The sequence below is a fragment of the Cupressus sempervirens genome, chromosome 3 (assembly GCF_028749045.1).
Source record: "Cupressus sempervirens isolate cs-2001-9-10 chromosome 3, ASM2874904v1, whole genome shotgun sequence".
Lineage (NCBI taxonomy): Eukaryota > Viridiplantae > Streptophyta > Pinopsida > Cupressales > Cupressaceae > Cupressus > Cupressus sempervirens.
In genome coordinates, this window is record NC_143120.1 from 36410729 (window position 1) to 36437127 (window position 26399).

A 26399-nucleotide genomic window follows, 5' to 3' on the forward strand; every position below is an offset into this window, starting at 1 on the left:
TATCTCTCCAGCTTAGGATTCTCCAAGAATGAAGCTGATCCTAATCTATATTATAAAAGGGATAAAGATGATATGGTAATTTTGATACTGTATGTTGATGATTTACTAATAACAGGTGATGATCATCTTATAGATCAATGCAATAAAAATCTAATCAAAGAATTTGAGATGAAAGATTTAGGTCTCCTTCACTACTTCCTAAGACAGGAAGTATGGCAGAATTCTAACAGCATAATACTTAATCAAGGAAAGTATACATTAGACATCTTGAAGAGATTTGGAATGTGGAACTGCAAGCCTATGTCTCAGAGAATTTGAGATGAAAGATTTAGGTCTCCTTCACTACTTCCTAGGACTAGAAGTATGGCAGAATTTTGAAAACATAATAATTAATCAAGGAAAGTATACATTAGACATCTTGAAGAGATTTGGAATGTCGAACTGCAAGCCTATGTCTTCTCCAATGGAGACTAATCTACATAAACTTAAGGAAGCAGTAGCAGAATCACCTTCCGTAGATTCTACTCTTTACAGATAGATGATTGGATCTCTTATGTACCTGGTAAATACAAGACCTAATATTTGCTATGTTGTTAATGCCTTAAGTCAGTTTATGTGTGAGCCAAAGGAGATTCACCTAGTTGCAGTTAAACACATTATGAGATACGTACAAGGCACTCTTAACCTTGGGCTCAAATATGAGAAAGTTGACGTGGACTTAAATGGATTCACAAACTCAGAATGGGGTGGAAGTGTAATTATAGAAAAAGCACTTCAGGATGTTTCAATTTAGGATCAGCAATGATATCATGGTTATGCAAAAAGCAGTCATCAATAGCACAAAGTTCCACAAAAGTTTAATACATTGCAGTAGCAATGGCTTCTCGAGAAGCAGCTTAGCTTAGAAAGTTACTTGTGGGATTATTTGGTCAACCCATGAATCCTACTATTATTCATTGTGATAATCAGAGTTCCATCAAGCTTTCTGTGAATCTAATTTTCATGACAGGTCCAAGCATATTGAAATTCCCTACCATTATGTAAGGGATATGGTGGACAGAAATACTCTAAAGTTGAGAGTACATTTGTACTGTAGAGAAAACAACAAATATTCTTACCAAACCTCTCTCTCGAGTAAAGATAGATCACTTCAAGAAAAGACTCGGTATGGTTGAATTATAAAACATTTGTATTCTTCAAATTATTATTAAAATAATTTTTGTCAGGCTATTGACTTATGGTCTTCACCATTGTATTCATTATCTAAGAGGTGACGATCTCTAAGATAATGAACACTTGTATTAAAGACATTATCGGAGATGACGATCTCTTAGATAATGTGTTGAACAGTAGAGAACTATTGTCAGATCTAGATGAGTTTAAGATCATATTGTGATGCAAACATTTCTATGTCTATGAGTCACAATTTGGAAAAATGAAGAATTTATTATTCTCCAAAGTTTATCCTTTGTTCTAGTAGATCTTAACTCAGGATCATGTTGTGATATAGGAATGCCAGTATCTATGAGTCACAACTTGGATAAATAAAGAATTTAATTATTCTTCGGATTTTATCCTATATATAGTATGCTTTGCAATACTGTTATCACTAGTGTTAGTGATAATCCATATTTAAGACTCTTTCTTTCTAGCCCCCAAGCTTTAGCTAGGTTTTTTTTCTTTTGAAGTTTCAAAAAGGTTCCCCGAAAAGGAACCTCCATAGTTGTCAGTGCCTCTTTGAGAGGCGATTGTTCCTGTCCGAAAATAATAGAGTTGCCCGTCCATGTAGTAGCCATGTCCTCCTTTGAATAGCCACCCTGTTCCGGTAGTCCCTAATTTGTGTGGCAGTCAGTTTGCATAAAGGTGGCCAACGCCTCTGCTGCCATGATGATAGTTTCTAGATTCTAAGCCCTGGCCTGCTGCATGATCTTCCTAGAGGAATGCTCCATGACATGAAGCTCAGTGAGGAATAGTTCGGCCTTGGCTACAAAAGAGGCTGTGTTTAGTGGTTCCCTGCACTCACTTTGTATCTCTATCTAATCCTCAGCAGTTGTCTCTAAGGGTGAAGACACCATGCCTTCTTCCTCGAGTAACCTATCCGCTTTCTCCAGGATAGTATCTATCTTGGCCACATCCGTACCAACCACTGTCGTCATGCTACCCTGGGTGTGAATTTTCCCAGTTTTTTCCTCTCCTCCTACTAGTTGTACCATAAGAGAAACTGGATGGACTATTTCTGGGCCAAGAGGTGTTTGTAACCTCACTTTATGGGCACACTTTGTTTGGCACCTCAAATCTATGACTTTAGTACAGGAGGGTTGTTCGGGAAAGGTAATTGGCGCTATATTCGGAAATGATATTCTGGAAGCCCCCCATTTCGAAATTTGCTAACTACCACCTATTCCTTCCTTGACTCCTACTTGATTTGGATTGGAATTATCTGCTGCCTCAATTCTATCAGGATCACTAGGCGGTTTTTAGTAAAGCTGAGGAGGTTCTGCTACTCCTACTAGAAGTGGCCCCTCTGTAGGTGGTAAAAATGTCACCACCTGTGGAGTCCCTTGCAGATGACTCAGGCGGATCTCTACCTCCTGTGAGTCGGAGGAGGATGAATCCATATCTCTGCCTTCTTCTGAACTTTTGTCATCTTCTTCTTTTGCTTCTTTGATCACTACTGTTTGTTTCAGTTTCTTTTTCTTAGGTTCACCTCCATTGTGAGATCCTACATCCATGGTATCCAGATGAAGCCAGTAGGTCATAGCTAGTTTGTAAGGTTCTACTCTACTAGCCGGTACCAATATCCCCCAGTGTTCGCTACTCACCTGAGTGCATCCTGCTTCTAAGAACAAGACCACCATATGATGAAGCATATAAAAGACTTTATGTTTCAACTCCATGAATTCTCAAAGTTTATCAGAAAGAAATTTAGCCCAGTTATATGTCTGCCCTTTATAAAATCCATCCACTGCAGGTAACATCCAAAGGGCAATGTCGGAAGTGTGGCCGCCCGCAGTGAGCTTACTTTTAACCAAATCTACAACACAGCGCCATTCATCATTTGCTATGAAAATTTTCTTTAGACCCTTACTGTTCTTCAAGATTCCTTCCCATTCCAGACTTGTAAGATCTTTCCTGCACATTAATTTCAACCATTTCTTCTTGTCTTCTACTATCATAGAAATTTTTTCCACTTCTCGCCCTCTGTTGGGAATTCCGAAAACCTTACTTATTTCTTCTGTTGAATAAGAAACTGTCACCTGTTGCTAGAAATGTTGAACTACAGATCTATGACATAATTTCTCATACCCTGTGATTAAATTCTGTAGTATAGGTTCAAACTCTTTTAATTGAAAAATCGGCATAAAAATGATTTTATCTACCTCTATTGTACATAATGCTTTCTTCAAAGGAAGGTCCGCATCTACTTTTTCCCACCAAGTCCTACACTCACTTCCCATCACACTTTCAAATGTAATATTCTCAACCGTGATGGTGATTTTTTGTACCACTTTCCCTTTATTTTTTGTCATCTTCCTTACATCCTTTGCTTGTAATGCGGCAGATTTCTTCTTTTCGAAGTTGATAATGTTTCCCCTGCTCGAATTTTCAATGCTTAGTTTCACCATTGTGTGTTGATGCGGTAGTTCCCAGATCTTTTCAACAGTTTGTATGTGCCACCTATACCAACTGTACTAACCGTTCTTACGATGTGACTGTTTGCAACAAAGCCCTTCTTCGGTTTCAGAATTGATAAGTACGGTTGCTTGTACTCTCTTCTACCATTGTACAGACTCCTCAGATACAGATGTTATATCTTCCTCCCGTACTGATTTTGCCTGTTGTCTCTGCTGTACGAATGTCAAAGACTACCCATGTCGTATGACCTGTTGCTATAACATGGAATTTTTGTTTATGAAATTCTACCGGGAATTTTGCCATATGGAATGATGTCGTATGGAGTTCTCCCCCTGAATGCTATCATACGGAAAGTTGTCGTACGGAATGCTATCGTACGAGTGGTTGCACTTCCTTCCTTCATACGGCTAATACCATATGCCCTCTATTGTTTCCCTCCTGTGGTACGAACGTCCGTACGGATGTTCCTTTCTCTACTCGTACGACTGGTGCTTTCTCCACTGTTATGGCAAGTATGTCCTGTGATTCCCCTTCATATAGACCTCGTGCAAGTTGTTCTCCTTCAATACTCACACTTTTTGTTTCGCGTCCTTTTTCTTTTTCTGTACCTGTAAAATGGGTGCTTGCTAATTTATTTTTGTCCTTATATGCTTTTAGCTTAGACCCATTTATTAAGTCTCTGATAGGTTTGTTATCCAAAGTAGATAACTTTATTGCTCCATTCTCTCTTATTTCTGATATTTTAAATGGTCCTAGCCATCAGACTTCAAATTTTTTCAGCTTTATTTCATTTTTTCCATTATATCTTAGTACCAGTTGTCCTTGTTTAAAATCTATTTTCTTCAAATGTTTGTCATGCCAAAATTTTCGTCTTTGTTGGGCCACCTTAGTACTCCATTGAGCAAATGTCCTCTTTTCATCCAGTTTGAGTAAAGTACATAGTCTTTCCTTGAGGCCCTCCTCTTCCCCCAACCTATTTTCGACTACCATCCGTAAGCTTGGGACTATATGTTCCATTGATACCATGGCTTCCTGTCTGTACATAAGGGAAAAGGGAATATGACTAGTCATAGTTCAACTTCTCGTTCTCGGCCACTTCTCAACAAGGCCAAAAAAAAATTTCTCGACAAATATCGGAGAGAAATCGGCAACTTCTCGAGAAAATATCGAGAATTTAAAAAATGACTTTAATTTAATTAAAAACGCATTTTTTTCATTAAATTCAATTAGTAGATGCATGTATTGAGTCAATAAATGAGTAAACAAACCAAATAAGCTAATCTAGATATATATAAATGCAATAAGTAACAAAATCGCATCCTCATGTGGAATGTCGATGTAGTCACAATCTACAAACTCTGAACTCTGAAACAAGCTACAAATAGTAAATACCGAATTGTCTTTGTCAAAGACTCAAAATATAAGCAAATACAAATGTCAAGTTCAATATGAAACTAGTCTACTTCTTCCTCTTCCCTATCCCAGTAGTTCCAGTAAAAACTATGGGAGAGGGAGGGGGTCTAGCAGCTCTAGCCGTAGCAGTCGTCTGTGGTGGTGATGGTGTTGGCCCTGGCAAGGACTCCTCATCATCCTCATCCTCTGTAATGGTCCTGCTCAAATCCGACCTTAGAATGCTGATTGAAGGCTTGAAGAATTTTGTCAAACACTTTGCATACAAGGTGTCATATGACGGATATAACTTTTTAGATTGCTGCAGTGATTCTTGTTTGGATTTGCCTCAAAGAGAATGCTTACAAAATTGTCTAAACAATGACCTAACATGAATGTGCAACTAATTTTGGCAATATTCAATACAAATATGTGACTTAAACTACTTGCAATATGCAGCTACAGCAATTAGTAATTATGACAAATACTTTGGATGCAACCTAGGATGGCATTAATGCACTTACAACCAAGTGGCATTAATATAAACACTTAGTATGCAAAATTATAACATTATTTATGTCAAAAAGAGAACTTACAGCCAATTGACATTTTGTCAAACAATTGGCATGCAAACTAATAAGCTAGTCATCAAACTCTAGGTTTACAATATAGATAGTCTAAAAATTACAATGCTCTTTAATTGCAAAATCCTAACCTTCCTTTGATACCAATAATGCCAAATGGCAAACAAAGACAAGTACAATATGAAAATAGTGAAGTGCTGAAGCTATATTTTGTACTCAACTAAAAACCTACTTTTCTCAGAAAATATGCCAAATGAGAAGTGAAGAACCTGATTGTAGATGGCTGTAGTAATTTTCTACAATGCTGCCCCTTCTGCTTTGCTTTTTTCCGATCTTCTTTTTCCACTTGCTTTTTCCGGATTTGCTTTTTTTTCGTTTTTGCTTTTTCGATCTGCTTTTTCGGATTGCTTTTTTCGGACTGCTTTTTCCGCCTGCTTTTTTCGAGTCTGCTTTTCGGACTGCTTTTTCCGCCTACTTTTTTCGGGTCTGCTTTAAAATGGCTTCCTATAATTTCAGACCTACTAGAAATGACCTCCAATAATTTCGGCCCTGCTAAAAATTGCTTCCTGAAATGCTGAAATGCTGAAAATGGCCTTAGGCCCAATGATGCCCTAGCTGAAGTGACTGAAGTATCACCTCCAAATGTGCAACCCTTCAGAAGATATTTCACTTCCTCAGTTATGCTAATCCAAGGGAGTTTTCGTTCCCAAAGATCAACTGACTATCTGAAACCACTTGGCTCCACAATAGACTATGTGACTGAATCACAATTTGATGTCAAGAGAGAAATAAACAACTGGATGATTAGAATGAAGCAAAGGGTGCCTATTTATTCTTTTTCTCCACTTTCTCCAGAAACTTCTAGAACATTATTTTATTTTATCTATTAGTGACTTTATAAAAAATATTTTATAATTCAAGTCACTTTATTAAATTAATTAAATATAAAGTTACCTTTTAATATTTATTTATTTGATAACTTTATAAATAATTAACTTAATATCACTTATTATTTAATTAAAATAATTAATTAGTCATTCTCATAAAATATTCATTATTTTGGACAACTTAATTAATTAAATTAATTAAATCAAATTGCCTCCAAAATGGGGACATGACATCCTCACTATCACTGTGCTCACTGTCACTATACTCAGACTCCTCATTCTCACTGCCCTCCTCCTGAATGTTGTCTAGTCCCATTGCAAAACCACCCTCCTCCATAGCCTCCCTCTCCAACTCATATATTTCACCCTCAGTGAACAGTGAAGGCTGCTCCTCTGTTGTCCAATCGCCAAAAGGATCTATGTCATCCAGATCAAGTGGCTCAGTTGCTACTGCCACTACCTTTTTTATGTGCAACTTGAGGTTATAATGCACAAAGACAAGGTCATTTAGGCATTTTTGTGCCAATTTGTTCCTCTTCTTTGTGTGACTAGATTCAAACAAGCTCCAATTACGCTCACAACTAGATGAGCTACAAGGCTGACATAAGATGCGAAGAGCGAGCTTTTGCAGATTTGGGACATTACCACCCCAATTTCGCCACAAAGCATCTGCAAGATAAATATTAAAGAGTTAGAAAGCAAGATGAGGACAAGTTTTTGTAGCTTATTTATCTACTTAACATGCATGTGAGAGACTCGAAATTCCAAATATTGTACTTGGTGTCTGAGTCTGTCTGCCTCTCTTTGCCAAGGCTAAGGAGAATAGTTTGCCCATTGCATTTTGATACACTTCCATCTCGGCCACAATGAGCTCTCTCACTACAATGTCGAGTACCATCCTCTGCATGCATTCACTAAAGCCCTCCATGACCTCTCCATTGGGATCCGCATATGATGGAGAGAAGCGGTAACAAGGGTTGAGGAAATACCCTACTGCATGAATGGGTTGGTGGAGCTGATTGCTCCACCTCCTATCAATAATATCCCATAAGGGCTGAAATTTTAGGCTCTCTACCCTGTACTTATTTCTTACAGCCTCTTTCGCCTTATCCATGGCCTCATAAAGGGACCCCATTGGGGTTTGTTCCCCATCTACCAAGCGGAGAACTCTAACCAAGGGCTTCACCACCTATAATTGAAAAGTAGAAAACAATTATTAATCAAAGAGTAGGGCTATAAAATAATAATGAAAGACTTGATTAATAAGTACAAAAAAAATCAAATTTTGAAGTTTCCAACTCACATCCACAATTTTTGAAGCTCACTCAAAAAACTGGAGGTCAAACACAATGCGTGCAACACTCTGCCCATCGACCTTCTTTGAATAACTTAACTCTAGCCATTTTGGACACACGAACATCTGCCTCAAAGGATTCATATGTTTAAGAACACTTTGCAACATTAAAAAAATCGTTGCAAATCTTGTGACCGCAGGTCTAACCAACTCCTCGTCTTTGGTGGTCTCTCATCAAGCGAAGGACCCAAGGGTGATTGTAGATATATTTTGTTATCGTCTTTGCTTCCTCTACAACCGGTTTCACCTAATCCAATTTCCCTATATCCTCCAAACGAAGGTCAATAACATGCACTGCACAAGGAGACCAAAAGAGTGTGTTATGCTTTTCTTGTAAGATCCTACCCGCTGCCACATATGCCGCTACATTGTCGGTTATGATTTGCACCACATTTTCAGCCCCAACCTCTATCACAATATTCTCTAGCATTCAAGCCAAGTCTTAGCCATCTTTATCTTGTCCAAGGCATCCAAGGATTTAAGAAAGATCACTTGATCCTTGCAAGAAACTGAAAAGTTGATGATGGTACGGTTTCTTCCATCCGTCCATCCATCTAAAAGTATGGTGCAGCCATACTATTTCCATTCTAACCTTTGCTCTTCAACCACTTCTTTACCCCTACAAACAGCATCTTTCAACAATCTACAAGTACAAAATAAAAAATGAAATTCACTTTAAGTACACGAGTTTGATTAAGAAAAATTACTTTCAACAAAAACAAGTAAATAGTAAAACTGTAAAAGTATTAAAGTTTGAAACAAGTGAATTACCTCCCACTCAAGGCTGCAGGAGTAGGTGGTTCGTAGCCCTTTCTTGCTACCATACAACTAGTCACAAAATTCAGAAAATATGGACTTGCTGCAACATTGAAGGAGAGCTTGTTAAAAAACCAAAAATCAGCACATTGAATGTCAAGTTGCGCATGCACATCATGGTTCCATCCAATACCCTCCACTAATGGTTGTGCTCCAGGTGTGTTTCTATGCACAAAATAACCATCAATAGAAGAGCTTTGCGGTCTACTAGACCCAACAGATGTGGAAGCTAAGCCCGAGGACCTACCATGAGTAGGTGTGTTCCGTACACGGATCCTTGGGCCACGAAAAGAGCCCACTATCCCCTCAACTACTTCTTCTTCATCAAGGGTGGCTAGGATACCTAGTCACATGAAACAACCCACATCATCTCATTATGAATCATGATAAATTGATAATTGTTTTAGCACAAGCATTAGTTGTGATTAGAAAATAATAAATGATTGTTAAAACTTTAAAGGAAACATACCTTGTGATTCGTAAATGGCTGCCCTCATGGCCAATTTTTCCCTCTCCCTTTTCAACTTCTTCTCTTCTTGGGCACTAAGCAAAGCAATCATCTCCCTTTTTATTTCCTCTGTAGTCGCATCACAAATCCTTGTGTCATGCTTTTTTGTACTAGCAAGGTGGTACTTCAAACGAGATATGCCTCCACGGATTTGTCTTTCACATTTTATGCATATGACACTATTATACTCTGTTCCTTCAAAGGCATATTTCCATGCAAAGTCTCTAGCCCCTTTAGGGCGCATGCCTATGAATCCAGATGGACATGCTACAGGATCACTAGAAGATATTGCTGCCCTACATGCAGAGGAAGCCATATTTGCTGGAAAATCAGAGAATAAAACAAAAATGTATTAGCCTTAAAGTTTTGAAATTATTGAGAAAAACTTGATTGTTTTTGGAAAAATTGCAAAAAGATGGTGTTAGGTCTTTGACTCTTTGTCATGACTCATTCACTCTAAAACTGTAAAATATATTACAAATGCAAGATATGCAAGTATGATGCAACTATGATGCAAGATATGCAAGTATGGGAAGACAAAAAAAAGTTTAACTCAAACGAAAAAAATTTGAGAAACTTACTTGTGGATCCGGATTTGCTTGGAAAGAGCTTCAAATTCACTTCGAATCCGCTCCTAATCCGCTGGAAATCTCTACAAATCGCTGCCAAACACCTAAGTGCTGCTTCAAAACCCTTCTCCTCCCCACCCAAGACACTAAACACAGAAAACAAACAATGAAATGCCGTTTTTTCCAAATGTGGGTATATACTGACACCGCCCGCAAGAAGTCATTAAATTATCATGAGAAGTTGGCGATTTATCGCCGGTATCTCGCCATTTTCTCGCCGTGAGAAGTTCAATTTCTTGGCATCCTTACTTGGCAATAAAAACTTGTATTTTCTCACCGTGGAAAATTTCTCACGATAAGTCTGCGAGATTTTAAACTATGTGACCAGTAATGGCCTTATACATCGTCCTGTATGCTTAGACCACTGTTGGGATTCGTTCTTCCCAATCCTGCCCTTCTACTCCACAAGTTTTATATAGGATTGCCACTATTACTTTGTTCGTGGCCTCTGCTTGGCCATTTTCTCTTGGATAATAAGGACTAAAAAAGGAATGAAAAATTTTATATTCACTTGTCATTCTCCTGATGATATGATTGACGAAATGTACTCCTTGGTCACTTTTTAGCTGAAGTGGAATCCCAAATCTCGTGACTATTTGTTCATACAAAAATCTGGCCATACTGAGAGCCATGTTGTCTAGGAGAGCCCATACTTCAGCCCATTTCGTTATGTACTCTGTTGCCACCACTATGTACTTACACCGATGACTTTTGCTTACCGGTAAGGGTCCTACAAAATCCAGTCCTCACCACTCAAATAATTCTTGTGGTTTGGATGGAAATAATGGCATGAAGTCTCTTTTGAGTGGTCTTCCTGCTCTTTGACACGTGTCACAACTCAATACCCATTCCCTCGCATCTACAAATAATGTCGGCCACCATAGTCCTCCCAAAAGTACCTTCCTCGTTGTAGTATCTGGTCCCATGTGACCTCCCACCAATCCTTCATGAGCTTCGCTTAGAACCCCTAGAATTTCTTCCTCCATAACAAATCTCCTCAGTATTTCGTCCGGTCCCATTTTGTACAATAACCTTTCAATTAGCTGGAATGTGTTACTTTTTAAGGCAATTTTTCTCCTTTCCATTGTAGGCATTTCCTTTGGAAAGGTTGTTGTTGATAAGTAGTGTCCAATTTTTTCATACTATTGAGGTAATATTGCAATTTGGAATAAGTGTGCATCTGGAAAATCCTCACACACCTCATTACCTGAAGCTTCCCCTAACTTGATCCTTGACAACTGATCAGCAATCATATGAGATTTTCCCACCCTCACTATAATTTTAAATGTAAATTCTTGTAATAGAATTAGCCATCTACTTACTCTCCCTTGAATCACCGGTTTGTTTATTAAGTACATTAGTGCTTGGTGGTCAACAAAAAATGTAAAAGATGTAGCTAGTAAGTAATGTCTGAATTTCTGCACTACATACACCATACCTAATGCTTCCCGCTCTGTGGTACTGTAGTTACGCTCTGCTTTAGATAGGAGCCTGCTTGCAAAATATACAAGATGATCCAGCCCTTCCTTCCCTGTTTGTGCCAAAGTGGCACCTATTGCATAATTGGAGGCGTCCACATGAACACAAAATTCTTTGTCCCGGTCGGGATGTATGAGGATAGGGGCCCCAACTAATCTTTTCTTCAATTCTTGGAAAGCGTCTTCCTGCTCTTCCTTTCCCCCAAACCGCTCACCTTTCTTAGTTAATCTCTCTAGTGGCATTGATACTTCGATGAATCCTTTTATAAACCTTCTATAGTATCATACATGACGCAGAAATGACTTGATACCTGTTACATTGGACGGTGCTTCCATTTCAAAATCACCTTGATCTTATTAGGATCTGTCTTCAATCCTTCTTTGCACACAATATGCCCAAAAAGTCTCCCATGTGAAACCATGAACCTGCATTTTCTTGGATTGAGGGCTAATCTTGCTCTTCGACATTTCTCCATGCATTCTCCAAGAATTTTGAGGTGTTGCTCCTGCCCACTGTAAACTGACTAGTCATCTAGGAATGCTTTGAAATTCCCCACAGAAATTCCATCGAAGATATGTAATATGATCCTCTGGAAGGTGGTTGGTGCATTGCATAGTTTGAAGGGCATTCTATTATAGGCATATACCACGTCTTCAACCACAAATGTAGTTTTTAGCTTATCTTCTTCCGCAATGCTAATCTGATTGTATCCTGAAAATCCGTCCATGAAGGAATACATCTCATGGCCGACTACCTCCAAAATGCTATTAGTAAACGGAATGGAAAATGGGTCTTTTATTGTCACCACATTCAAACATCTAAAATCTACACATCCGAATTTGAGCACCATCCTTAAGTGATATGACTATAGGAGATACCCATTCACTTGTTTGTACTTTGAATATTATCCCTACTTCTAAAATCTATGTGATTTCTTCCCCAACCCTTTCTGCATAGTTTTTGTTCATTCTATAAGGCCTTTTTCGCATTGGTCTTGCTCCGGGTACCAATGGAATCCGATGGACACACAGTGTAGAGTGGAAATATCACTCAAAGTCACAAAGATATGCCAATCATATAGAATAACACAACTGAGATACATACAAATTAAAACATCGAATATACTACTAACACCATAATACCAATAGGCCAACAAATGATTTCTTTATTAATACCAAAAACAACATGAGTACATTACCAATGTTCCAAACATTTATAGAAGGGTCAGTTAGTTGGAAACCAATCGACGCAGTTCCTCACCACCTAATTATCCAGCCCGACTAGCTTTAACAAGTACTAAACATACTAGTTACTTTATTCTGACTACACTCTCTCTCGACTGAAGATAGATCACTTCAAGAAAAGACTTGGTATGGTTGAATTATAAAACATTTGTATTCTTTAAATTATTGTTAAAATAATTTTTGTCAGGCTATTGACTGTTATGGGCTTCACCATTTGTATTTATTATCTAAGAGGTGACGATCTCTGAGATAATGAACACTTGTATTAAAGACATTATCAGAGATGACGATCTCTTAGATAACGTGTTGAACAGTAGAGAACTACTGTCAGATCTAGATGAGTTTAAGATCATATTGTGATGCAGACATTTCTATGTCTATGAGTCAAAATTTGGATAATTGAAGAATTTAATTATTCTCCAAAGTTTATCTTGTGTTCTAGTAGATCTTAACACAGGATCATGTTGTGATATAGGAATGCCAGTACCTATAAGTCACAACTTTTATAAATGAAAAATTTAATTATTCTTCGGATTTTATCCTATATTATATATAGTATGCTTTGCAATATTGTTATCACTAGTATTAGTGATAATCCATATTACAATACTACATGCATGGAAGAATCAGATAGATATAGAGTACAATTCTATGCTTAATCTATGTTGCTAGAGATGTTTCTCTCATTATATTATCAAGTTAAGAGGGAGTGATAAATCCTTATAACTCGATAATAACAATGTTCTGATATTCTTGATCAGATTGACTCGATATGCATAAATGGTTCTTTGTATTTTCCTTATGATTAATACTTCTCCAAGCATCATTATCGGCAACTTTTAAGGTATACTTGTTTACCTCTTGAATAACTATTGTAGTTAAATTTAGTTAACTATTTAAAGCCGCCGATTTGTTATGATAAAGAGATTAATTCATGGAGGGCCGACCTAGAAGCGATATGTCTTTTGGAAAGACAAGACCCTTGGTCTGTATATAAATAGGAACATGTTTGTGGATAGAAGACGCGATTATTACCAAAGTCTATTCTAGCAATCTGCTCCAAAGGATTTATATCAAAGATAAAATTATAATTTCTAGAATTCATTTCAGATTTCCTGAACAATAACATTTAGCCAAGACTTGAAGGAGATTGATTTTCAGCAAGACCTAAATCATTATTTCAGTATTGGTTATCAGAATTTGTAGAAACTTTACAATTTGAAAACTCAAATGGTCATTTTATGGCTTGAAGCAATCACCATACAGTGGTATAAGAAGTTTGATTCTTTCATGGTGAGCCAAAACTTTGTAAGAAGTGAGTATGACCATTGCATTTTTTTTTAAAGTTAGGAAAATTGCTTATTCATTATCTTGGTATTATATGTTGATGATATCCTTGTAACAAGTAAAAGCATGGTTAGACTTAATAAGTTAAAGGTTTAGTTAGCTAGAGGACATTTAATATGAAGGATCTAGGGGCACAAAAACAAATTTTGGGTATAGAAATACACAGAGCGGGGAACATGGTAACCTTTGGTTATCACAAGAGAAATATGTGGAGAAGATCCTCATCAGATTCGGTATACAAAATGTGAAACCTATTAATATCCCTTCGGCTTCCCATTTTAAGCTATCTTCAAGTTTATGTCCTGGTACTAAGGAAGAAAAGGATATTGTCTCGTGTACCGTATGCAAATGCAATAGGAAGTTTAATGTATGCGATGGTATGTACAAGACTAGATATTTCACATGCAGTAGGTGTTATCATTAGATACATGGAAAATGCAGATAAATAGCATTAGGCAGCAGTGAACTGGATTCTTCAATATCTTAGAGGCACATGTAATTATTGTATCACCTTAGTGGTTGTAGCGATTCAGTGTGTGGATATGTTGATTCTGATTTTGCAAGTGATTTAGAGAAAAGGAGATCTAAATCAGGTTATGTCTTTACTCTTGCAGGTGGAGCAATTAGTTGGATGTCAAAGATCCAAGCTACAATTGCTCAGTCCACAACTGAGGCAGAATATATGGCTGTCTCACATGCATGTAAAGAGGCAATTTGGTTGAAGGGTTTTTCGAGTGAGTTTGGAAAGGTGCAAAATAATGTGATTGTATTCTGTGATAGTCAAAGTGCTATCCATTTCGCTAAACATCCATCTTATCCCAGTAAAACCAAACATATTGAAATTAAGTGTCATTTTTTAAGACAGGTTATTGAATAAGGTGGAGTGACTCTTGAAAAGTTCATAAACCTAAAAATTATGTGGTAGAGAAGCTAAAGCAGAGTGTGCCCTCTCTTTGTTTGCAAAAGGGGTAATACATGGGCTTGGGCAAGTATTAGATAAATTGTTGTGAAGGTGGAGATTGTTAGATAATGACAAGGAAGAAAAAAGGAAAAAAACAAGATTATGGAAACGATATTTCTCTTATTTTAGGAAAAACAATAGTTTTTTTAATTTTCGGAAGGAAACTTCTTAGTTTTTTCGAAGGAATAAATTAGGTTTTATTCTATGTTGAGAGTGTTGTTATCTTCAAGAGGTTAGATATCTTTCTTCTCTGTGAAAGCATATCATACTATTTTCAAGATAAATATTGCATCAGCAGCTATGAAGTTTGCAGATGTAATTGTTTTTCCTCTGAGCAATAAGATTACCAATACTTGCCCCATGGATGTTTCCTTGACATATTGTCAAGGTTTTACCATGTATATCTATGTATTGTCAATTGTTTTTTTATTCTTCTTTATTTTTCTTCCTACTTCTTTGCATCTTTTTTGTGATGTAAATTTATTGTTTCTGGGTTAGTGCTTCTGCTTCCATAACATGGATCAATCTGTGTTGGAACATAGAAAGAAGTTTTTGCCTAAAGAAATCTACATTGTGGTCAATCTTCTAAACATGTCTACAACACAAGTTGTTAAAAGGAAGACTCTAGAGGAAGTATGACTTGGCAAGAAGCCCCAAATCACTCACTTGAAAGTCTTTGACTCTTTTGCTTATGTTTGGATTCCACATAACAAACACTCAAAATTGGATTTCAAAAAGCAGCGACTCATGTTCACAAGGTACAATGACAACCAAAAAGCATATTGACTGATTGATGTAGACATTAGTCATCTCATTTTAAGTCAGGATGTATTTTCTAAATAATGAGTCTTTTCAACTCACTTCTCCTATTTTGAGTCCTAAGGATCCACCTTTGCAAGCTAAGGATTTGGGTGTTACTCTTCCATTAGGTCCACCAAATGGGAGGGATTTAGATGACTCCAACTCTAATCTTGTGGACTCTCCCAGGCATGATGTTGCGCCACCCAACTTTCCTTAGAAACCTATTGATCTACAACCTGATGAACCTATTCTTCTAGGTCTAGTTGTTCCTCCTAAATCAGACCAAGACCTTCAGTGATCTTTATGATGATAAGCTCATTGAGGGTAGATTGTCCAAAAAGGGAAAAAACAGAAAAAAACAGTAAATTTTTCTCTTATGTCCAATATTCATGGTGTTTATGAGCCTCAATCATATTCAGAGGCCTGAGGTATACCTAAGTGGGAATAAGCTATGGAAGTCGAACATTGCAATCTTCTAAAGAACAACACTTGGGTTCTTTTTTATCTTCCATTTGGGAAGAAGCCCATTGGCTGCAAATGGGTGTGTAGAGTTAAGTACAAGGCCAATGGAACCCTTGATAAATACAAGGCTTGACTAATTGTTAAAGGATTCTCATAGAAAAAGGGCATTGATTATGAGGATACTTTTGCTACCATGGCCAAAATGAGTACCATTTGGCTACACCTTGCCATTTCAACCCAATTTGGATGGAATGTCCATCAAATGGATGTCAAGAGTGCATTCTTCAATGGTGACTTGCAAGAAGTCTATATGTCGTAGCCTCTCAGTTTCTAGGTTGCAGGAAAAGAATACCAAGTATGCAGACTGGTGGAAGCACTTTGTAGATTGAAACAAAATCCTCGGGCTTGGTACTTAAAATTGATAAGTACCTCAACGATCAAGACTTACAGAGGAGTCCTAACTCCAATCTATATGTCAAAACTACTGGTGGTGATATACTTCTACTTGTCACCTATGTTGTTGACCTAATTATTACTAGTAGTTTTGCACTTTTGATTGAGCAGATCAAATAGAGTTTGTGCCAATCTTTGACCTAACAGATGTAGGACTTCTGCATTGCTAGTTAGGTATTGAGGCTTGCTAGAGAGATGATAATATATTTATATCTCAGTCAAAGTATGTCAAAGATCTGTTAGACAAATTTCAGATGCAAGGTTGCAAACCTGCATCCACACCTATGGAGATGGGGCTGAAATTATCTACCAAATCAGATTCACCCCTGGTGGACGAATCTATGTTTAGGAAACTAGCAGGCAGTCTTATCTCTCTTGCTGCCACCATATCACCTCAATTTTTCCATGAGTCACATCTTTCACTTTATGACGATCCCTAAAGTTGAATGTTGGGTTTGTAATGAGCCTAACTCAAAACTGTCCACAAATTGCCCTATTTGCTATTTGTAATTTCGTCAAACAGTTTATATGCAACCTTGTAGCTTGCTGATGTAGTGTTTCAGTCTGAAGTAGCTTGATAGAAATGGATGCTAAGACTGATTCAAATACCCCTACAATGCCTACAATCTGATCTACATGCAAATATGCAATTCCTTTTGGATTTTTATGCAAATATATGGGAAATTAGGTATGCAAAGACAAGCTACAGCAAATAGACATTTTGTAAAATACTTGCCAAGCATCATATCATTTGCTATTCATTTGCAAGAGTACCTATTGAAATCAGCTACTTATATCTCCATTGTCATGAATACTTCAATACAATATTAATATCAAATAGCTGAGACTCTTGGCAGATACATATGAATTAATGAGTAAATCTGATGCAGACTATCACCTACAGCCGTACCCCTAATTATGCAGCTGAATGTCAACTAACATGCATGAAAATGACAAAAGAACCTGTTTTAGGAGCCACCTTGCATTCCCAACGAAGAAGCAGTGAAATATTCTGGAAGTTGAAGACCATATGCAGCCCACACGAATTTCTGAATCTTCTCCAAAATAAAAAAACACAGCACCTTGAGTCCTCACCAATTTCCAGAATTATATTGCAGCCTCTGTAATAGCAGCAATTTAATAGTTCTCTTCAAATTTGGTATACAACAGCACTAAATTTGCATCCACAGAATCAGAATAGTATTCTGAGAATTCAGTTTGCAAAATTCATCATCAATCAGTGATGATTCAAATTGCCAAGAGAGGAATCAGTCCTCAAACCCTAGCCATTTCTCACAGCCAAGAAACTTAATAAATTTTCATCAAATGAACAATGGATATCTTAGAATGAGCTCTCAAGTCCCTTTTTATTCTTTCTTATGAGAGCTCAAACACAATTCTTACCAATGTGGGATAAAAAGATATACTTTTCTTTTTAATAACTCATTTACTCCAATACTTTAAATTAATACCTTGGCTTAGGGTTCCATGAATTAATTACATAAATGGCCCCTTCCCATGATGACTCAACCCTCAACTTAAGTGAAATTATGAAGTTAAATTATAACTTTATAATAAGCCATTTAATGATTTAATAATAATTTGGCCACCAAAATAATAATAACTCCCAAAATACTTATCCTTTTAATATGTCGTCTGAAACAGGAATCACACCTATTATTTCCCCATGTGACCAAATGCACTTTCCAAAAATAGAAAGGGTCCTTCTCGATAAATATCAGACTTACTATAAATAGTAAACATGGCAAAACTATAGCAAATGAAGTCCGAATGATGCCAAACGAAAGCCAAACCATAGGATACTAAATCCTGAAGTAGATGCCCACTGAAAGAGACCCTCTATCCATCCTCATTAGCCTACGAGGGTCACATGATAGGCTAATCCCAAGAGCCTGAAAAAATGGGGACATTACAAGGTTGCAATGAAGCATACTTGCGATATGTTAAGTGCACTTCTGATTTTGGGGTAAAAGCAGTGATCCTAGACTTGTTGGTTTCAGAGACTCAAATTGGGCATCTTTTGTTGATGATAAGAAACCTATGTTTGGGTATGTCTTTAGTCTGGGAACAAGTGCAATCACATGGACTAGCAAGAAACAAGGGGCAGCTCTTTCCTCGACTGAAACTAAATATTGCGGCACTATTAAAGCATCTTGCGAGGCAATTTGGCATCAATAAATGCTTTCTAATACACACAAGCCTCAAAGAAGGTCCTGATGGAACCTCAAATTTTTTGCAAAATTAAGGCCTCCATTTATATACTATATTTTCACTCAATTTTATCAGCCGTATGTGTTAAATCATTATCATGTTGTCAAGGGGATTATGTGCTATTCTGCAGAGGAAAGTGTTAGCACTGTATATGACAGCTACAGTTATCTGCAATATGATGACAGCATGTTGACAAAAGCTGGAGTCTGAAATCTATTAATAAGAATCTTATGAAGCATTCTTGAGCAGACCTCTGAATATCACATGAGCAATTTACTAGGATACAATACCCATTGTTGTGACATGACAGTTGTCATAGCTAATTGAAGAGGAAAGTATAATCATAGGTGTCAAGGGCAAAGATGTAAAATATGTACACAATGAACAACCCAAACAGCAGGGGCATTGAAAGCACTCTCTTTTTATGTTTGTTCAAGTGAGCATATAGCTTTTGGCATCACTTGTGGTACCATGAGAGCAGAATAAACAAATAAATCAGATAACAACATTGTGATCATATAGGTCAAAGGCAGCTTTTTAAGCAGTGATAGTCACATCTGCAAGTGCTCAAATTCAAAATCCAAAACAGTCACATAGATTCAAGCAAGTGTTTGCAAGGCTGGCAGGATAGATAGGGCTGCAACTATGATAGTGTGTATTCAAGCCTTGCTCCTAATAAGAAAAATCAGAACGAAGTAGCACAAGCTGGTGATTTTTTAAAGCAAGCATCAGTCAGAGGCCATACACCAGATCTTTTCGCCTTCAGCATCCTCATTAACAAATTTTGGAGAGGATTGTTAGTACAGGGTAAGCAGGAGGTATATCACCATTAAGCTTGAAAAAAAATGATTGATGGAGGCTTCTTCTGAATATCAGATGCGTCAAACTCTAACCAGTAAGTAGAATAAATATTCATCAGCCTTCATGAGAAAATCCCGCTAAATATACAGAACGCTGTAAAAATGTTTGGTGGCCCATGGAAAATGATTGCAATGAACAGTGATACTTGACAGAGTATTTGAGCATACAGGAAATGTCTAAGCAATAGCATCGACTCCAATAAAGAAAGTATGGAGAGTCTTGGTGAAGGAGAAATCCCAACAACAATAAAAGTGTCGTTATTCTGTAGCAACTATTATTCTGGAATTTGTGACAAGGGTGTTTTGTATAAGTTTGGGAGGATGTGGCGTAAAGACCAAAGGAAGTGGAGGCATGGACGAAAATCGTCTATAGGCGCACATGCAAATCACCATCGCAATGAAAAGTTGTAGTGTGCGATATTTGGAAATAGTGGATGGCCACTGAAACATGGATTTTTGTGTTAAATATTGCCAATCATTATTAAACTTATACTAATATTGTGTTTTTTTGCAGGTCTTGAGAGTTTATGCTGACGAAAAGGACGTTTCGAACCGAAGACATTGGGATGATTCACCTGCAGTCTGAATGCATTTGCGCAAGTTCCATTGTTGGCAGGAAGTATTATATGTGTGTCAGAGGTCACCTAGATGATTCGTGTGATAGAGAAGAACCCGCGTGAAGAAGGCTTCCATCATCACGATTTGGTGTCATCCACAATGTCAAGCACCTGCATTTTGATGTTGTTCGGAATTCAAAAAAGGAGGTTGCACAGATTAAATTCTTCATCGATTAATGCTTGTAGATGTCGAAGCACAAGAAATAAAGGGCAAGCAAGGATATTGTTTAATAATGGCAGATGTTGAGAGAAGAAACCTGCGCTAATGGAAATATGAAGACAGTTTTTGGGCTTTACTAATTTTTAATTTATCAACTATCGGTTGTTGCTTAGAAACAAATAAAGACAAGCTGATTAGTTTTGTGAAAGGGTGCGTTGTTTGAGAAAACAAACTGACACCTTTTGTATGTTTATAAATATGTGTAAAGCAAAGCCGAAAGGAGAGATATTCATTGCTTTTTAAAAAGGACAGTAGCTCTCTATATTCAGGCATATATTTTAAAATTTCTTCAGAGGCTGAGATGAAAGTTTGAACAAAGCTAGTGGATATCGAATTGCTGGGCATACCTTTTAAACATTGTGTGAGAATAAATTGTGTTAATTGGAGCATCAGCCTGTGAGTGTCATCAATACGATTTTTTCTTGACAATAAAATCAGTGTAACAATTTGAAGCATTGTAATAACTGAAGCATATACAAGTAAAATACGATCAGCGTCATAAAGTTGTAAGTGATATATATTTTTGACTCTATTACCCAATTAAAATTCAGCACTGATCATTTGTTTGCTCATAATTTTCAATCCATGGGCTGGCAATACTTTACATTCTCTCCTTTAAGAATTTGATCTTCTCAATTTTAGTAATTCATTTTAACTTTTTTCTTTCAGCAATGCACAAATCTAATAAAAATAATCAAAGTTTGAAGATAAATAGTTATTAAATGCAATCCAGAAAGTTCCTTGACACTTGCCAGTTGAGGAGTTTGTTTTCATATTATAATCCGCTATAAATCAATCTTGGATCCGAGTTTTGTCATCTAGGATTTGGGTAAACAAGCCTTGGTCCAACGGAACCAAAAGCACAGAGGATTTCAATTAATCCTATCAAATTGGCCAAAATCAGTTAGATACCCAGCATCGAGCAGGCAAGGCTCATAGGTTTCTAACCAGCGATTTTGATAACCAACAGGTCCTCCGCCTCTCTTTTGTTACAACCAAGGGGTGCTCAAACTTGTCAATAATCATGTCTTCCATTAGTTGACTAAGCATTTTGAGCTTCATTGTCATTACATCTGCAAGCTTGTAGAAGATGGATCAGTGCAATTACAATTTGTTCCAATTGAGGATTAGACCGCAGATGTTCTCACCAAGTCTCTAAGCACGAACGAGTTTGTAAAATTCAAGGAGGCTATTAGAATAATACTTACATATTTATTTAGTTAATGGTCAATAATGTAATATTAAGTCTAGTTCGATGGTTTCTAAATTAGTCTTCACTTATCGATTGTATCTTTAGGAAACATCGTCATTGTAATCGCCTATATAATATATATATATATATATATATATATATATACACACACACATTTCATTCTTTGAATAAGATTAAGCAATTACCGAAATTTGCAACTGAATCTACCTCATCATTGATATAGGACATGCGGACACCGACAGACACCTCTAAGAAGACATCTCTAAGCCATTTCTCCTACATTATTATAAAATGGAAGATAGCTATCTCTAACAAGATTATTTAAGTTATTTCTCCTAGGTTATCATGAAAAGAAAGATAATTCTTAGATTATTTACCACTATATGTGTCAAACCGTAACTCATTAAATTCCTTAAGATAGACTAGAAATGTTCCCTTATTTCAATGACTCGGTAACTAAAATTGTCATCAAGTAAGATGTGGTGTCCCCTTTTTGATCCTCAAGTTTTGTAGAGTAGTACCATATCCAATACTCTTTATCTGTATTATTCGGTATTAATATTCCTCTATATACTTTATGATGGGAAAGGTGCGTCTTTTCATTTGATTAATTTTATCATATGATTATGTTATTATTAATTAATACTTTAATATCATTATTAATATTAATATTATTATATGTGTAATGCATATTATATATATGCTTCAAATTATATATTTTTATTATTAATTTCATCATTGTCTAATATATATTTTAGTATTTTATATGATAATATTTAATTATCATTTGATTCATTTTCATACTTTAATATTAATATTATTATAATGTAATGCATTATACGATATTATAATATGATTATAATATTATAATTATGTCATTATTTATATCATATTTTTCTTCTTTTGAACTAATTATTCATTTATATTTTAAATATATAAATCTTATTTTGACAGGGATATCACATAAGAAAACCTGTTTGATGCACAAGGCCCCCCTTATGCATGCATTCCACAAGGGGGTTGTTTCTTTCATTCCAAATCAAGCATCTTCTATTATATACATGCCTTTTACCATTAGGTTGTACTTACATGGCAACTAAGTACGTGTGTGTTTAATGGAAAGATTGGCCACAAGAAAAATAAGATGGTTTTTTCTTAAAAGTACAAACTGAACAAAATAATTTAAATATTAGAATTAAACAATAAAGAACAATATACTCGTATCCCATAGATGCCTACTGAAGTGATTAAGCTGCGAACATATAACCAGTTCAAGACATTGTGGACTGTAAGGAAGAAGAGATGAATTCTTTTTTTTTTCATGCACTTTAACGAAGAAGGATTCTTTTTTAAGCATTCTGCATGTAATCCTTTCATCTTTGAAATGAGGATACGTGTAGGTATGACTTACAGTGTGCAACTGTAGCTTTTTTATTGCAATGACACCAGCCAGTATGGTACCACCAAAAATAATTCCAGTAGCAATAGCAAATGCCTTTGCAACTATAATAAGCAAGATATTAGTGTCCACTGGAATTATTTATATACATAGTTGATCAGCTTTTTTTCACAACAGACTTGAAGAATAAGAACACCGTAAAATGCACCAAAAATAACAACATGCATTCTTGAACTTTGAAGCATTTTCATAAGCCAACTAAAACCCAAGTGACTAATTGTTTTCTTTTAGTTTAACTATGAGTCCATTGGAAACTTTAACATGTCCAAAGCTTTGATTGAAAATCCAATAGGCAGGGGAATCAAGAAACTAAAATCTGAGGGTGATGAATTTACTTCCAAGTAGTTATGCACATAGTAGCAAACATTGTTTTCAAGAGTAAATTGGCATACAAAAATATAAATAGTTTATCAAAAAAAATTTGATTTAATTGGGGAAAAATCATGTTGGAGTCAGGGTTAGGTTTTTGGACAAAAAGAAAAAATTGTCCCACAATCAAAGATTGCAAACAAAAAAGGCTAGGTCTAGAGTTAGGGTTTCCAAATAAAACAAAAAAGATCAAAAACTGTCAAACTCACCAAAATATCAGTCAAACTCATTTTATCACAATGTCGATAGCTTAATGACAATTCAAACAACAGGAAACCAAGAATAACTTGGCTTTCATGATTTATTCGAAAAATCCCAAATTATAGCTAAAAACGCCAAACAAATCAACCCACATTTCAGCATGATCAGTCACAATTTATCATAATTACTCGACATTTTACAGCAACCAATGCAACTAGAGTTCTAGGACTACTGCAAGGAGGGTATTCAGAGACAACTAGAAATACTCCGCACCCACAAGAAGAGTAGATTGGTTACTAGGAAAGCGCAGCAATCATATACATGACCTTGTGCATGTTATATGACAAACGCATGCCACACAAATTAAGCAATGAACGGGATAATATATATCCTCAACATTAGTTTGTTTAAAGGCTTGTAGGATTTCACACCTAAAGAATCCTAGTCCAGATCAAATGAAAGCCAATGCATTTTCATATTTTCGTCTCAACAGCATGTGTTTTGGTTCTTGATGGCAAAAGGAGGTAATTAGCTTCTGAGCGATTTTGATAATTCTTTGATATGAAAACAAGTAAAAGTGAAAAGTCTCACAAATATGGTGTGACAAAAATCATTGCAGTTTTTCACTAATTTTTTAATGAAAAAATTACAAATGCAAAGTTTACAAGATTTGTAAAATCCACAAAATCTCAATGTGAAAAACAAATAGGAAAAAGTTCGTAAGATAGTGAGCTTGGACTAACCTCCTAACAACTAGGGTTTTATCATTTTAATTTTTTTACAAAGGATGAAAATAGAATATAAAATTATAGAAAGTAAACAGTTTCTCAGTTCCTAATACCGTACATTATAACCGACAAATCCTCATCATTCTTTATTGGTTATAGTGAAGAGTCTTACGAGTGCACACACACTACGATTTCCACTAACAAAGGCATTAGTAGTCAGGATGATGTAAAAGAAATATAACATTTTTCAATTCATAACACTAACCAACAGGTTTTTAGTCATCAATCCTAAACCAAAGTTGTGCTTCTTTTGAAAGATCATCACAAGAGTCTCAAATCACAAAGTAATTAAGACTGAAGTGGTATTATTCCACTCTATACTATGTGTACTTGTCTATAAGATGACCCCACATACCAAAATCAAGTCTAATACAAGTACAGATAACCAGCTGTCACCAGTACCATGCAAGTGGCAAATGCTAGGTGTTATCCACTATATATTAAGGATTAAATAACTTTCACCAATAGCATAGAGATGAAGAGCACAAAACTCTATCCATGATATGGTGCAAATGCAATCTAAATGGATCGCCAATATCATGTAGGTGACAGATGCCAAGGGCTAGCTGTCATATGTTAAGGTCTAGCCGATCATCACCAGAAGCATAAAGGTGACGAATGTCAGGAGCTTCCTATAGTATAATAGAGTTTAGTTGGTTTTGCCTTTCAGCATTACCATGTAGGCAATAGATGGCAAGAGTTACCTCATACTAATTTGGATTGCTTTATCCAATGGCATAAAGGCAATAAATGTCAAAACCCACAAAATCAAAAGTTCCAATGAACCACGGAAATCTTATTATTTGCCTTATTTGATGATGATTGCATGTAGTATGACATGCTTGCCTGTTATCACAACTAGCACAGAGAACTCGTAATGTCCACATTTTGCTGGCATCAGAGTTTCAAGGATTAGCCTATTATTGTGATCCTCATAGGCTAATTATTGTGGATAGAGGGTCTTCTATGGTAGTGGCTTGGCTTGGGAGGGTTTTATCTTCTCCACATCTCAGTAAGCTACAAGTTGGTCTTCGTTTGGCTCAGATCGGACTTCGTTTGGGCTTAGCTTTGTGTACTTACTATTTGTGGTAAGTTAGTGTTGATCAAGATGGACCCTTTTTGTTTTTGGAAAGTGCATTTGGTCACATGGACAAATAATAGGTATGACTCCTATTTCAGACGACATATTTAAATGATGAGTATTTAGTGGCCAAATTATTATTAAATAATTAAATGGCTGTTTATAAAGTTATAATTCAACTTTATAATTTCACTTAAGCTGAAGATTGAGTTATCATTGGAATGTTGCCAAAAGAGTTAAGTTGGAAGTTTCAAGAGTTGAGTTCTTTGGAAAACTTTTGCAATTTCAGACGTAGAGTTCTTTTGGAAACTTTTGGAAACAATTAAATCCTAATATTCAAATCACAATTTGACTTGCTGTGGAAATTATCTCCTACTTATCACTTGATGAGCTTAAGGGGCTTTCTAATGAATGGTTCATAAGGCACAACACTTGGTGAAGGTTTTGCAAATGGGGTTGCAAGCTTTGGGTTTAACTATGGAGGAAACTCTGTAGTTAAGCGCGCTCAGGTTGGAGTAGTACTGGGATGGGTGACCTCCCGGGAAGTCCCGATGCTTCACCCCTGTGAGCATCATCTAGATCTAATGAGTGCTAAGTGTTCCATTTATTCTCATGAGAGATGGATTCATGTTGAATCACTACTCATGAAACATGGGTCAATGAGTTTGACTCAAAATCACACAGTTAAATCCTGATATTCCAATCACAACAAAAGCATTATAAATATGAGCTCATTTCATTGAGAAAAGCACGCTTGAATAATTTATTTATTTTTTGTTGCCTTTGTGGCTTTTTCTGAGGTTTTGAAT

The 26399-nt window shown here is 36.3% G+C and overlaps 1 protein-coding gene across 2 annotated transcripts in view; it reads right to left on the reverse strand.

Moving 5' to 3' along the window:
• LOC149564654 (coiled-coil protein) overlaps positions 1-26399 on the reverse strand; it is a 170148-nt gene that overhangs the window by 63959 nt on the left and 79790 nt on the right. Inside the window, exon 3 of one of the 2 annotated variants that reach the window (XM_089818214.1) lies at positions 23104-23195. The exons of the other annotated variant lie outside the window; for it this stretch is intronic. Within the exon in view, the coding sequence (XP_089674340.1) occupies positions 23104-23195 (92 nt within the window). The remainder of the gene's footprint in view (positions 1-23103; positions 23196-26399) is intronic. 2 annotated transcript variants of the gene reach the window in all.